This window comes from Ovis aries, chromosome 16 (assembly GCF_016772045.2).
Source record: "Ovis aries strain OAR_USU_Benz2616 breed Rambouillet chromosome 16, ARS-UI_Ramb_v3.0, whole genome shotgun sequence".
Classification (NCBI taxonomy): Eukaryota; Metazoa; Chordata; class Mammalia; order Artiodactyla; family Bovidae; genus Ovis; species Ovis aries.
The window spans coordinates 36,883,755-36,899,811 of record NC_056069.1 but is presented as its reverse complement, the minus strand read 5'-3'; the positions used below and the strand labels follow the sequence as shown (position 1 = coordinate 36,899,811).

General features: G+C 37.0%; 1 protein-coding gene across 2 annotated transcripts in view; it reads left to right on the top strand.

Moving 5' to 3' along the window:
* WDR70 (WD repeat domain 70) overlaps positions 1-16,057 on the top strand; it is a 275,928-nt gene that overhangs the window by 230,301 nt on the left and 29,570 nt on the right. For both annotated transcript variants that reach the window (XM_004017038.5, XM_027980102.3), the window contains one exon: positions 1,672-1,810. In XM_004017038.5, coding sequence (XP_004017087.1) covers positions 1,672-1,810 — 139 coding nt within the window. The remainder of the gene's footprint in view (positions 1-1,671; positions 1,811-16,057) is intronic.

Here is a 16,057-nt window from a genome sequence, read left to right as displayed (position 1 = left end):
TTGGAAATAGTAACAGATTTTATTTTCTTGGGCTCCAAAATCACTGCAGACAATGACTGCAGCCATGAAATTAAAAATTGCTTGCTCCTTGGAAGAAAAACTATGACAGACCTAGACAGCATATTAAAAAGCAGAGATATCACTTTGCTGACAAAGGTCCATCTAGTCAAAGCTGTGGTTTTTCCAGTAGTCATATATGGATGTAAGAGTTGGACCATAAAGAAGGCTGAGCACCAAAGAATTGATGCCTTTGAACTGTGGTGCTGGAGAAGACTCTTGAGAGGCCCTTGGACTGCAGGGAGATCAAGCCAGTCAAACCTAAAGGAAGTCAACCCTGAATATTCATTAGAAAGACTGATGCTGAAGATGAAGCTCCAATATTTTGGCCACCTGATGTGAAGAGCTGATTCATTGGAAAGGACCCTGATGCTGGGAAAGATTGAGGTCAAGAGGAGAAGTGGGTGACAGAGGACAAGATGGTTGGATGGCATCACCGACTCGATGGACAGGAGTCTGAGCAAACGCTGGGAGATAGTGAAGGACAGGGAAGCCTAGCGTGCTGCAGGCCGTGGGATCTCAAACAACCAGACATGACTTAGTGACTGATCAACAACAACCATGAAAGCAATTTTTCATAGTTACTGAACCTTTATCTATTATGCTTCAATTTTTCTTATCATCATTCCAATCAATAATTTGGTAACCTTCACTTATTCAGACTGTCTTGCTCTGGGTAGGTGAACACTATAATCTCCATTCTGCTAAGTTGATAACTGAAGCTTTAAAGATTTTTCTGCAAGCAGCTGAGGTTGGGATTTGATCTCTAAGTCCCACAGTTGGTGCCTAAGCAAAATTTTCTATTTTGGGTGAAATAAAATTTCACATCTGTATTAAATGATGACCAGCAAGGAGAGCACAATGGTAATGGAAGCAGCAAATGGAGGAAGCTGTATAATATCAGAGCACTAACTCCAACATGGCCTGTGGCCCATGGTGTTTATCTGTTAAAACAAACAGATGGACAAACAAATGTGAATTTATAGCCAACGTGAATGTTTTGAGCCTAGTGCCTGCCGCAAGTAATGCTAACTGCATAATGTCTTTGGCTCATGTCTTAGGTTATTCACAGTCAGATGGCTGGACCTCTCATCCTCAAGAGCTGTTGAATCATAGCCATCGGTTAGGTTCCAGCGGTGCAGGCTGCTCCTCATTGCTCGGTGCTTGACTTGACAAAACTCAGATTATCTGAGAGGTAGTGCTAATGAAAATAGTTCTCAAACTGGTCAAAATCATTACCACTTAGACAGTCATACACTGTCTATTTGTGTATAGACAGGATCAATGTCAATATTGAGTTTTTTCCCACACTCTGTTTACAGTAAAAGATACTATAATATTTAGAAACTAGAGCACATATTCTGGAGTCAGACTAATCGAACTCCAGCTGCACCACTTACTTTTGTGATCTTGGACAAGATTCATTTCACTTCTTTCCGCCTCAGTTTCCTCATCAGTAAAATGGGGAAATTAATGTAAGTGTCTGATGTATTATAAACCCTGTATAAGAGTTGTCTCTTTTTACAATGATGTTGATTATGTTTTATTTAACTAATTACTACTGCTTTGTTGTGGGGTCATAAACCTAACCTTATAAACTCTTGTTGTCTGTAGGACTGACTGCTGTTTCAGTCCAGATGATAAACTCATAGTCACTGGGACATCTGTTCAAAGAGGATGTGGCAGCGGCAAGCTTGTCTTCTTCGAGCGCAGGACTTTCCAAAGGGTGTATGAAATAGACATCACAGATGCGGTATGTACTTTCTTTCCTCCCAGCCTTGAGAAGGAAGTGAAGCTTGCCTCCTAGCCATCTTTGGTTTTGGTTTTGAAACAGAACATAAGCTCTTGCCCTTCCAGTGCTGTGGTAGCTGCTTTTTTTTCTCCAATACAGGAATTATTAGTAAGTACATTGCAGAGTGGCTTACCTACACTTTACGCCCTGCTGACCCAGTATTTCCTGTGGGCACACGCCATAGTCAGAATTTCAGCTGGGCCTGGGATGCTTACCCTCGCTACCAACCAGTTTCAGGAGAGGAGAGGCAGATCATCATGTAGCATACAGAAAGCAGCGTCCCACAGTGTGTGTGTTTATAAGGATTCAGGGATTATGGACAGAGTGAAAAGTTACACCCTCAGAATGTGACGAAGCATATCATTATTTGAAATCTTTGTCAGAATTTTCCTTGTCAGAGTTGTCATTGAGGTAAGGTGCGGCTTCTACTGAGTTTAATTTCTGTTTCATTATTGGAAGTTTAGAGCATTTCAGATTTAGCTACCAAATCCCCACCCCCTTAAGTTTTCTTTACATATGTACATAAGTAGGAAAACACCACCATGTGAGCCTGCAGGCATTCATTCATTCATTGATATCTAGAGAGTGGAGCCGTATGTAATGCAGTAATAGTGAAGATTCCCAGAAGAAAATCTGAGCTCCTTTAAAGTCTTTTAAAGTATGTAGTATTATTTAGATGGGAAGGCAAATCACTGTTATTTTTTGAGTACAAAACAGGTCAATTAATGTCTCTTCAGGTTTTCTTTGGCTCATTATCAGATCCTTTTCGTAATATCCTATCTTAAGCATTGCTCTTCTATAGGTTTCTCCAGTTGTTTCAGCTTGTTGTAAACAGTTGAGACATACCATGCACTTACATGATTCAGACCATCGGACCACTGTTTTTAAATCACCAGCAAAAAATTCCTGTCTCTAATATTCTAGTATTACTATGGAGTCTTAAATTGTAGGCCCTAAATTTGAAGCCATGGTGTAGTTAGTTAGAGACAGTGAACTGACAATGAGACTAATTCTAGATGAGTGCCTAAGTTTTATAGATTCTAATCTCATGACATAATTTGAAATATGCCAGCACAAATAATACTTTGTTGGGGTACATCCTGATGGCAACTGAAACACTGCAATCAAAGAAAAACACTCTTTTTTAAAAAATTTTCTTTCTTTATTTTAATTGGAGGCTAATTACTTTATAATGTTGTAGTGGTTTTTGCCATACATTGACATGAATCAGCCATGGGTGTACATGTGTCCCCCATCCTGAACCCCCTTCCCACCTCCCTCCCCATCCATCCTTCAGGGTCGTCCCAGTGCACTGGCCCTGAGCGCCTTGTCTCATGCATCGAGCCTGGACTTAAATTAAGTCTTAATTTAATTGAGTCTTTAATCTCAAAATATGAAATTATTATGATTGGTCACTCCAGAAATAAGATGTTTATTTTTTTAATGGCTCTTGATGACTGTGCCTCTCAATATTATTCATGGGGTTATATTTTTAAAATAAAATCTGAATTGAAATGTAAACAAATTAAGGGATATAGAAGTATGATTGTACTTTTAAAGACATGTAGATTGGAAGTCTTAAGTTTACAGATCATGCTATTTGTTATGTTGCTCTGAATTGCTTTTCTAGCTAGATCTTTTTCTCCATAGCACTTACCACCTCTTCACCTATTATATATTTGATTTTTGTCTGTCTGCTTTCACCAAGATGTAAGCCCATGAGGGCAGAAAGTTTGTCTGTTTTGTTCGCTGCAGAACCCCAATGCTTAGAACAGTGCCTAGCGCACAGATGGCGCTTGTTTATTGAATGAATGAATGGTATACTTGGGAAGTGCGAGTAATGCATGTTGTAGACCACAGGTGTGTCTTTGAGGAGTAAGGCAGGAGAGAAATATCTGGAGATGGAAAGGTAAACTGACCTTGTATACCATGGTAAGAAAGTGACTTTATCTTATGTCTTTTTTTTTTTTTTAAAGCAAAGGAATAACACATTCAGAACCAGGTTTTAGAAGTTAATTTTTATTGAAGTGTGAAAGTGAGATTTCCAAGATATAGTATTTATTTATAGTAATTTAGAAGACTGGGTCAATCAGTGTTCCCTAGGATTTAAAAAAAAGGCTTTAGAAGAAAGACACTGAGTCTGTCAGTGGTATGTTGAATTTAAAGCACCTTTAGGATGTCTGGGTGGAGATGTTCAGTAGACGGATGAGTAGATAACTTTGGTGCTTTCGAAGAAAAAAAGCACAGTTTGGGGGAGAAGTATTTATGGGTCACAGTTAAAATGTTGATGGCTGATTAGTTTAGTCACAGAAAAGGGCGTAAAGTTTAGAGGAGATGAGCCCTGGGAAACCAGAGCATTTCAGGGATGAGCAAGTGAAAAGAAACAAACAGAAGAGTGAGTTCATTAAGGAAATAGAATTTACCATATATTGAATTATCTTCAGAAAGTCAGATAACAGATTTTGAGATCCATTTTAATAGATGGATGAAGAGAGAGCTTCAAATAGGAACAACACCATACGCATTAAAGTGGCCTTTTAAATTATTGATTTAGGGTTTGTCTGGGTTGTTGTTTTTGTTTTTTTTTTTTGGTTGTTAACATCAGACAGCATTGTTTTCTGTTTGTATTGTAAAATGGTCTGCTAAAGGGATTTTAAACTGCCCCTTTGATCTTTTTTCTTAAGTTTTACATCTTCTTGGAATGTAAGAAGATAAACAAATTCATTCTTTGGGATGGATAAAGAGGCTGGACACTGTGCTAGAGGGACCAAAACCCACCTCTTTTATTTAACTGTATTTTTGTCATTAAAAACCAGATATGGATACCATGATGTTGAGGGGGTGGAATGAATTGGGAAATTGAGATTGACATGTAACACTACCATGTATAAAGTAGATAACTAATGACAACCTGCTGTATAGCTCTAACTCTACTCGGTGCTCTGTGGTGACTGAAATTGGAAGGAAATCCAAAAAAGAGAGTATATATGTATACAGATAGCTGATTCACTTTGCTGTACAGCAGAAACTAACATAACATTATAAAGCAACTGTATTCCAATAAAAATTAATTTAATAAATAAAAACCTGGTTCTCAAATCCCTGTTGTAAGAAATGTCAATGTGACTGTTAAGGAACAAAAAGAGCAGAATTGTCATTTCTTTGGAAATGCCACACACTGGTAAAATAAGGTACTTATTACTCTATTGGATTTTAATTTAGATAGAAGACAGCATCTCATATTCTTAACATCAGCATTTAGTTGTTTGCTTTTTTGACCTGGCACAGGCAGTGGATGTGTTAGAGCTGTCCTGAAGCCATTTACTTCAGTGAAGTATGATTTTCTCACAGTCTTTTTAAAAACTAAATAAATCCCTAGATAGTTATATACTGGAATGCCAAGCTCACAACGTATATAGGGAACCAAACACTGTTTTCAGTTAGAGAATGTTAATCTGTATAATTAATTTCCTAATAACTACAAACTGTCCTGTAATCTTAACAGTAAATATCTTTAAAAAATATAACAATTATATTTTCCATATTTATGTTTGAAACAAATTTTTGAAAAATGTTTTAGTTACAAACTGCATTGTCATATTTTTTGAAAATTTTTCTTTCTCTGTTCAGTGTAGAGAATCTCAACTCTTCAACTAGCAGATGGCAAATGTCTGATATTTACTAATTTTACTCTGTGATGTTTGTAGACATTTTACAGTTCTGCTGAAATTATTTTTAGATGTTTCCTTTGTAGTCTAATTTTGTTTCTTCAAGTTGAAAAAAATGCATATCCTCATTTATCTAATTCTTTGTAATTTGAATAATGTGCACAGCCTCTTTTTTAAGATAAATTCCAGAATATAATTTGATCTTAAGTTTATAAGCTCGCTTTTGTGTTTGTGTAAGAGGGGACCCTAGAGTTTTTATATATTGTGTAAACAGCGTTCATTACTCTATTTTATGTGGGGGAAAAGCATTGGAGAAAAGGGATGGACAAAATGTAATTTGAGATGACCTATCTTTTTTTTTTTTTTTAAGTAATTACGTTTGGAAGATACATAGGAAATTTTCAGTCTTTTCAAAGTTCCAAGTATTTTGGGAAATGCTTTGAAATACATTTTAAACTATTTTTAGCTTAGTGATTTTTCATCAAATTATACTTTGTTGCAGAATAACTAATAGAATTTCCTTTTTCCCTCATATAAATAAATCAAGGGACATGGTGTATGCAATTGTGCTAGCATATTACCACTGACACTGTCACCCAAGCATAGTGAAATAAAGCTGGTTTGACCTGGCATCATTGAAATGGGGCCTCTTTTCCTCAGTTACTTTGGACAGTAATTTAAGAGATACTTACTTCCCTTAAGTAAGGAGGAAAAAAGAAATTTCCCACTTGATCCTGACTTTTCTTCTAGTTTGTTTGTTTGCTTAAGTCATTTTTTGAGGAACCTCAATGTCTGTGAATGCCGACCAAACAAAGCAAGGAGAAGAAAGAGAATAACTAAACCTCTATTTTTAAAACATAGCTATAACATTGGGGTACATGTGTCTCTTTCAATTCTGGTTTCCTTGGTGTGTATGCCCAGCAGTGGGATTGCTGGGTCATAAGGTAGTTCTATTTGCAATTTTTAAGGAATCTCCACACTGTTCTCCATAGTGGCTGTACTAGTTTACATTCCCACCAACAGTGTAGGAGGGTTCCCTTTTCTCCTACCCTCTCCAGCATTTATTGCTTGCAGATTTTTGGATCGCAGCCATTCTGACTGGTGTGAAGTGGTACCTCATTGTGGTTTTGATTTGCATTTCTCTAATAATGAGTGATGTTGAGCATCTTTTCCTGTGTTTGTTAGCCATCCGTATGTCTTCTTTGGAGAAATGTCTATTTAGTTCTTTGGCCCATTTTTTGATTGGGTCATTTATTTTTCTGGAATTGAGCTGAAGTTGCTTGTATATTTTTGAGATTAGTTGTTTGTCAGTTGCTTCATTTGCTATTATTTTCTCCCCATTCAGAAGGCTGTCTTTTCACCTTGCTTATATTTTCCTTTGTTGTGCAGAAGCTTTTAATTTTAATTAGATCCCAATGTTCATCGCAGCACTGTTTATAATAACCAGGACATAGAAATAACCTAGATGTCCATCAGCAGATGAATGGATAAGAAAGCTGTGGTACATATACACAATGGAGTATTACTCAGCCGTTAAAAAGAATTCATTTGAATCAGTTCTGATGAGATGGATGAAACTGGAGCCGATTATACAGAGTGAAGTAAGCCAGAAAGAAAAACACCAATACAGTATACTATCACATATATATGGAATTTAGGAAGATGGCAATGACGACCCTGTATGCAAGACAGGGAAAGAGACGCAGATGTGTATAACGGACTTTTGGACTCAGAGGGAGAGGGAGAGGGTGGGATGATTTGGGAGAATGGGAATTCTAACATGTAAACTATCATGTAAGAATTGAATCGCCAGTCCATGTCTGACATAGGGTGCAGCATGCTTGGGGCTGGTGCATGGGGATGACCCAGAGAGATGTTATGGGGAGGGAGGTGAGAGGGGGGTTCATGTTTGGGAACGCATGTAAGAATTAAAGATTTTAAAATTTAAAAAATAAAAACTAATTAAAAAAATTAAAATTAAAAAAAAAAAAAGAGTTGGCATGCAAGAGTATGCCTACCAAGTGGTAAGCCTAAAACATATTGCAAAAGGGAGCAGAACAAGACCAAATAAATAAATTATGATACATTTAAGTGGGTTAATGTTTTAAATAAAATGAAGTAGTTCAGCTATCATTAACAAGCCTGTATAAACAAAAAGAACAAAATAAAATCTAAAAATTTAACCTAAATGCTATCTAAGAGATCCACAAGGAAGGACCATTTCATAACACATAAAAAGCACAAATAGCAATATTAATATCAAAGAAAATAGAACTGAAAGCAAAACCTACTAAAAGTGACCAGGAAGTTCTTGCATAAATTTAATGGTAATTAATTTTTCCATAGTGAATAAAATACCATCAAAATATGTAAAGCAAGCTAAAAATATCAAGAGATTTTAGACATACCTCTTTCAGTTTTTAACAGATCAAAAAGTCAAACATGAAAAAGTATATTATTATAAAAATGTATTAGTATATTATTAGCAGTATATTGTTTTATGAAACAATTTATAATAATACCTAGTAGTATCATATAATGACATGTATATTTATAATATAGGTATACTATGAAGTATATAAAATAATAGCATCTAAATAAAATATAACACATTTCCTTGTCATATTTCTAACTGTTTTTATAAACAGAATATATATTTTTGTCAACCCACAATAAAACATTTATTAAAGTCAGAACTACTAGTCCACAAAGAAATCATAGTAAGTTCTAGAAATGGAATTATAATGGATATATTCTTTGGCCTTAATGCAAAATAAACCAGAAATTAATAATAAGGAAGCAAAAATATCCCTGTTTGAGATTAAACAAGCATCATGGCAAACTATCCTCCTGTAAAGTAAGTTAAAAAAAAGCTCAAATCAGTTGTTAGCAAAAATAGTAGCAAGGATGACATTAAATAAGAATATTAATTGCATACTATCAAAGCTGTATTCAAAGGCAAATTCATAGTTTAAATTTTTTCATTATTAAACAAGAAAAAATTGCTTAAACTATTAAAGCTGAAACCAAATAACAAAAAAATAAATAAATAAATAAAACATAGCTATAGCATCTCACACAGCTGAGCTAGCATTTGGCTGCTGAACAGAAGGGAAGGTTAATGAAACTTGATTTGGCATTTTCAACTAGACTGCCTTAGGCATTTCAAAGTTGATTGAGAATCCTAGTACCTATATAAGAAAGATTATAGTAAAGGTCTTTTAAGGAAGACAATAATTCATTTGTGATTATTTAAAGAGTTGACTCATTGGAAAAGACCCTGATGCTGGGAGGGATTGGGGGCAGGAGGAGAAAGGGACGACAGAGGATGAGATGGCTGGATGGCATCACCGACTCGACGGACGTGAGTTTGAGTGAACTCCGGGAGTTGGTTATGGACAGGGAGGCCTGGCGTGCTGCGATTCATGGGGGTGGCAAAGAGTCGGACTGAGCGACTGAACTGAACTGAACTGGAAGAATATTTGAGTATCTTTAGGAACATTTTTTAATCATTGAAGAGACCAGATGGCAAAGAACAGGATTATCGTAGAGTTCTACCCTTGTTTGTTCTCTGGAATCTTTTCCTTGGAGAGATGAAATTTGGATTCTTCACACTTACTTCATGCCTACCTATCTACAGGTTATTTTCTCTACCCCTTAATTATCATGGTTGCAAAATACATGATTATTGTTAAAAGCATGTTAATTAATAGTTTATATATTTACCAAAAGGTGGGAAAGTTTCTTATTTCAGACCCATTTATCTGACTTATAAAGATAGCTTATTGCATAAGAAGGTAAGGTCCATATTGCGTAAAAAAAGAGATTGCTTTAAGAAAACAAAATTTCCATAAAAATACCAACTGTGTTTCCTTCTTTAATTTAGGTGAAGTTCTGAAGAGAACTTGAGTTCACATTATTTTTCTTCACCTTGTAAGATCTAACTCTTGATATGTACATACATTCTTCCCATATACATTGCAATGAGGACACTTCAGAGTAGCCTTTTCTATATATAATATTATTTATTTAGTTTTGGCTCTGCTGGATCTTTGTTGCTGGCAAGTGGGGAGTGGGGGCCTCTCTCTGGTTGCGGTGGGTGCGTGGACTTACTGCAGTGGCGTCCCCTGTTGCACAGCACAGGCTCTGGGGCGCCAGCTTCCGGAGTTGCAGCTCCCTGACTTTAGAGCACAGGCTCAGTAGTTACGGCACGTGGGCTTAGTTGCTCCATGACATGTGGGATCTTTCCAGATCAGGGATTGAACCCTTATCTCATGCATTGACAGGCAGATTCTTCACCACTGAGCCACCAGGGAAACCTCAGATTAGCTTTTTTTTATTTTGAATTTTTCTGATTATAAAAGTAGTATAACAATATAGAAGGGATCACTGAGAAAGTATCATATCTTATCATATTATCCACAGACTATACCAAATATGACATTTACATTTAAAAATTTTGATATCCAAAAGATTGCTATATGTGTTAATATGACATGTAACGTAAAATAAAAGGATTACCACTTCCATTTTATATTAAAGTTTTTGTCTTCTTATTAGAGAAGAATATTGTTTTCTTGAATCCAAAGCGATTGAAGAGAGAGAAATGGATATAATGGGGCCGTGAAGTAATAGGCCCTTCATGAATCTAGCTGTTTATCTAATTAAGTATAAGGGACATGCTGACTCTTCACACTGCAGTTACCCCATGTTATTTGTATACGTGAAGGAGAGCAGAAAGGCCATTCAAATGAATGGATATTCCAGGGAGTCCTCAGAATTGGCTTTGGAATGTGTCTTTGTTCTCATATTTGAATACAGATATAGCTAGTCTGGGAATTTACTCTGAACTTAATGAATTAATGAAGCTGTGCCTGTGAACGCTGGTCTCTGAAGGAGCTGAAGAACTCCTCTGTTCTTCCAATTTATACTGGGAATAGACTAATGATCTGTCTTACTAGTCCCAGCTCAGGCCGAATCGCACCTCTTTAAATGTTTTCTAGAAATAGACAAGTCAAGTGGTGTCTTTGCCCAATCAGGAACTTAAGGAAAATAGTACACAGAGGGAACTTGAGCTATAGGCAGTGCAAATGCCAACTGAAAATGAAAGAAAGACTATATTTGGCATTTATCTGCTTTCTAAAATACAGTGAAACCTTTTTTAATGTGAAGCACAAGGGAATGGAAAAAAATGGGCTTTGAGTTAAACTAGCTTTCCATTATCTGATTTTTATTAAAGAGCAATCAGGCTGCTTGGTTGGCTAGGAAATAGCAGTTGCTTTGAATTATGTATTATTTTGAATAAAGCAATATCAGCTTAATGAAATTCACTTACTTGGGAAGATTAAACAATGTAAATTCTAGATGGATCCTGATCAGTATGTTTGTGTTTAATAAAATGTGTCTCTTCTCCCATTGCCAAATGATACGACAGTATACTCAACCTAGGTTTATTGAGCATTTGCTCACTGGGAACAAAAAAGGGTGTGTGTGCACTGTGTATTTCCTGGCCTTCTGAGGTATATTAATATTTGATAGGGAACCTGGGAGTAAATAGAGGATGATGGAGTTTCAGTGTCCATTTGCCAGCATAGCAATTACGTGGTTCTTTTTCCAGTACTGCCTTTTTCCTGGGTCCTGAGCTAACTTCCAGCCTGGTAACTAGGATAATGCTTTACTATAAAGCACAGTGATCAGTCAGTGCCACTTTCTGTAAGAATATTTTCTTTAATTAGCAATGAAAAGAGAATGGAAAAACAATATTGAGATTTTACTACTTTTGTGATTAGACTTAATAAACCCTTTCTTGAAATTTCCTTAAAGAGGCAGCATACACGCCAGAGTTCAATTTTTAACAGTGACTGGAACTCAGCTGGAATCTCCAGCTAAGTTTACCTCACAGTGTACAGGACACTAGACTGCTGTCTGTAAGGTGTGATTAAATTACTTCTCATTGCACCTAACAGTATTATATTATGGATGTTTCAGCATAGCAGTTCTCAGGATTTAAAGAGTGCAGTTGAGTAGAAAGGAAAGAAATCACCAATTTCACGGTGGTTTAACTGTTAATGTCTACCTTAGTGGTGGTGGTGGTTTAGTCGCTCAGTCACGTCTGATTATTTGCGACGGACTGTAGCCCACCAGGCTCTCTGTCCTTGGAATTTTCCAGGCAAGAATACTGGAGTGGGTGGCCATTTCCTACTCCAGGGGATCTTCCCGACCCAGGGATTGAACCTGTGTCTCCTGCATTGCAGGTGGATTCTTCACTTGCTGAGCCACTAGGGAAGCCCAGCATCTACCTTATCAAATCTTAAAATGTTTCACATAAGGAAAATGAAAGGAACAAGTTTAGTAGTACTGATTATTATTTTTAAAGTGATTTTTGGCCCCTATAGGTTCCTGTAGTCCCATCAGTACAGTCAGGATACAGAACAGTTCTGTCACCCCCAAACACTCCTTTGTGCCATCCCTCTGTAGTCACACTCTCACCCCTCTCCCACTCTCAGCTCCTTATCCCTGCTATTCATTGGTCTGTTCTTTATCCCTTTAGTGTTGACTTTTCAAGAATGTCATGTACATGGACTCATAGTGTGTGTAACCTTTTTAGATCAACTTCTTTCAGCAGCATCCTTTGAGATTCATTGAGGTCAGTTGTGCGTATCACTGACTTGTTAACATTTTATTGCTGAGTGGTATTCCACTGTATGAATATAGCACAGTTTGTTTATCTATTAAAGGACATTTGATTATTTTTAATTTGGGGAGATTTTGGATAGAGCTGTTGCAAGCATTCATTTGTGGGCTTCCCTGGTGGCTCAGCCCTAAAAAATCTGCCTGTAATGCAGGAGACACAGGTTAGATCCCTAGGTCAGGAAGATCCCCTGGAGAAGGAAATGACAACCCACTCTAATATTCTTGCCTGGGAAATCCCATGGACAGAGAAACCTGGCAGGCCATGGGGTTGCAAAAGAGTTGGACATGACTTAGCAACTAAACCACAACAATAACAATCATTCATTGTGTGAACATAGTTTTTCACTTCTCCAGGGCAAATACCTAATAGGCTTGCTGGGTCATATGATGAATGTATATTTATTTTTATAAGAAACTTCCAAGCCGTCTTCAGATAAGCATTATTATTTTGCATTCCCACCAACAGTATATGTGTTTTTTACTTGCTCCGCATCCTCACCAACATTGTATTGTAACATTTTTATCTTATACATTCAAACAGGTATTTGAAATGCTTTCTCATCATAGTTATAATTTGTGTTTTCCTAATGACCAGTGAGGGCTTCCCTGGTAGCTCAACTGGTAAAGAATCTGCCTGCAGTGCAGGAGACCCTGGTTCAGTTCCTAAGGGAAGATCCCCTGGAGAAAAGGATAAGCTACCCACTCCAGCATTCATAGGCTTCCCTGGTGGCTCAGGCGGTAAAGAATCCGCCTGCAACGTGGGAGACTTGAATATCTTCATGTGTTCATTTTCTGTGATTGTGTCTTGCTGGGTGAACTGCCTGTTCAAGTCTTTTGCCCAGTTTTAAATCAGGTTTGTTTCTTAGTGTTAATTTTGAGAGTCTTTTATATATTCTCAATACCAAGTTCTTGGGATATTTTCTCCTGGTCTATTGCTTGTTTTTTTCTTTTTCCTAATAGAGTCCCTCAAAGGAAACTAATTTTGATAAAGTCTAAATTATCAGTTTTTCTTCTTTTATAGAATGTAGTTTTGCTGTCACATGTAGGAACTCCTTGACTGACCCCAGCTCATGCAGATTTTCTTCTGTGTTTTCTTGGAAAAGTTTTATGGTTTGCTGTGGTTCTTTTTGGGTGTGTGGTTTATTTTGAGCTAATTTTTGTGTGATAGAATGAGCTATAGGTTGAGGCAGGGCCAGGACTAGAGTCAGACTCAAGGTATCAAAAAACTCAGTAATCAAAATAAAATAACATTTTAATGCAACATTATAAAAAATAAAATTAATGCGAAAAATTCATGACAAGTAAAATTCCAAAACTCTAAATAAAAATGGGAACAGTAACACTACTATTTCAAGCTATATTGAGTGAGACAAAAGGAAAAGTGAGTTGAATTGAGGCTGTCTTAATTTAAAATTTTGATATTTTGTTCATCACAGTTTTTTTAGGGGGCCAGGAGGTAGGGTGAAGTACCAGAATTGGGGGAAATAGTAAACTTGATGCTGCTTCAGTGTAGTTTGAGTTCTGGACTAATTTCCCAGTCCACCTACTCCTATTTACTTTTCAAAATCCTCAAATTTGGGTTTTATAACTGCATTCAGAGAAAGAGACAGAGTGGAATGTGATCCCTCTATTTCACCCAGCACCAGGAAATTTTTTTTTAATTAAAAAATGATAACAATGATGGGAAACACTGTATGAAATACAGTGTTTAAATAGTATTTAAATAGTTAAATAGTACAAATTGCAGCAGATGTGCCTAAGAGGAATTGTCTAAGACCACCACACATTTGCAGGGACATTCACATTATAGGAAATAAATTGATCTCTCTGGTCCTAGTGCAAGTCGCCTCTCCTATGCTGGTGATAAGTTCCCTTCATGTAAGTACCACAGCAGAGCTGCTGGCTTTTGCTTCATTAGCTGGGGCATCAGGCATATTGTGACTTTGCTTTGTGCTTAGTCACTCAGTTGTGTCCAACACTTTGTGATGCCCTGGACTGTAGCCTGCCAGGCTCCTCTGTCCATGGGGATTCTCCAGGCAAGAATACTGGAGTGGGTTGCCATGCCTTCCTCTGGGGGATCTTCCCAACCTGGGACCAAACCCAGGTCTCCCACATTGCAGGTAGATTCTTTACCATCTGAGCCACCAGGGAAGCCCATGAATACTGGAGTGGGTAGCCTATCCCCTCTCCAGGGGATCTTCCTGACCCAGGAATCAAACCAGGGTCTCCTGCATTGCAGGCAAATTGTTTTTGCTTAGTGTCTCAATATTGTTGTCCAGAGCCCATCTTCTTGCCTACCTGAGGACTACGACTCAGCTCTCTTATATGAAAATTAGACTTTTGACAGAAGATTTTACAACCTCCCTAAAGAGTTCATTTCTGTTTATAAAAACTCTCATTACCATCAGCTGTTTTTTTCCCCTTTACTTTTAGCCTACATTCTCATGCTTACAGCCCACATCCTTTACTCTAGTCCTCAAGGAATTGGAAAACAGCTGGTCAACATCCTCTGTTTCCTTGAAGATTATAAAGTTACTGTTCTGTCTTCTCTTGTCTAAGTGAACCAAAGTTAGTTGATATTGTTATTTTAACATTTTCTTGTGGGTTGTATTTTCTCAACACTTCTGTTTTACCTTTGATATGCTTTTCTCAATCATTTCTAGATTCTCCAGTGAGCAAATTGGAGTAAGGGGGCTCCTTGGTGCCATGTGAATGGCCAGAATGTTATATTCCAAAGAGTTAGAACAATATATGGCACATAGTAGGTGTTTGGTGAACATGTATTTGTTAATTTTGCTTTACCTTTTATTATATTTATTTTAGTATATTCTTATTGGTACTTAATATCATAGCCTATTCCATGCCAGCTTCTCTTGCTTTTGATTTTTATTAATAGTTTTTTCTAATTAATTTGGAATTTCAGAACATAAATATGTTTTCTTTTAGATTCGATGAAAGAAGTACAGATTTTGTCTGCTTCTTTAAAACTTAAGATGATCCTTTTTCAGTCTTACTAAAAATAGCTATGTTTTGAGTTCAGTAGAGGAAGCAAATTTACTGTGGATGCTTAAAATACTGGTAATCTAAAACTGTAATGAATATAATTTGTTTTGGTTGTTATATTGTTAATGAGTATGATCTGTTTCCTGGGCCTATTTTGTAGAACACACTCTGCTTTGAAGTAAAAATTATTTGTTGGAATTTGTCACTGTATTTTATCAAAAGTCCAGTCATTATTCTTCCTTAGAAGAGAAGACAAATTCTGATATGCTTATCGCCTCATTTCTGTTCTTATTTCCAGTCTCTTTTCAAAAAACAGTTTATAAATTTAACCAGTAGACTCTTAGTTCAGGAGTGGGTATTTAGATTTTCTATTCAACATTCTCTTCTTTGAAATAATGTTTACTGTAGGAATCCTGTTTCAAAGCCTATAGTGAGTTGTCTATTCCTATAGTTATGTATTTGACAACGATCTCATTTCAGTTCAGTTCAGTTGCTCAGTCGTGTCTGACTCTTTGTGACCCCGTCGACTGCAGCATGCCAGGCTTCCCTGTCCATCAACTCCCAGAGCTTGCTCAAACTCTAGTCCATCGAGTAGGCGATGCCATCCAACCATCTCATCCTCTGTCGTCCCCTTCTCCTCCTGCCTTTAATCTTGTCCAGCATCAGGGTCTTTTCTAAGGAGTCAGTTCTTTGCATCAGGTGGCCAAAGTGTTAGAGCTTCAACTGCAGCATCAGTCCTTCCAGTGCATATTCAGGACTGATTTCCTTTAAGGTTGACAGGTCTGATCTTATGAAGAGCCTATCAGATCCTCCTTCAGGCTTCATAAATCACTGAAGAATGAGG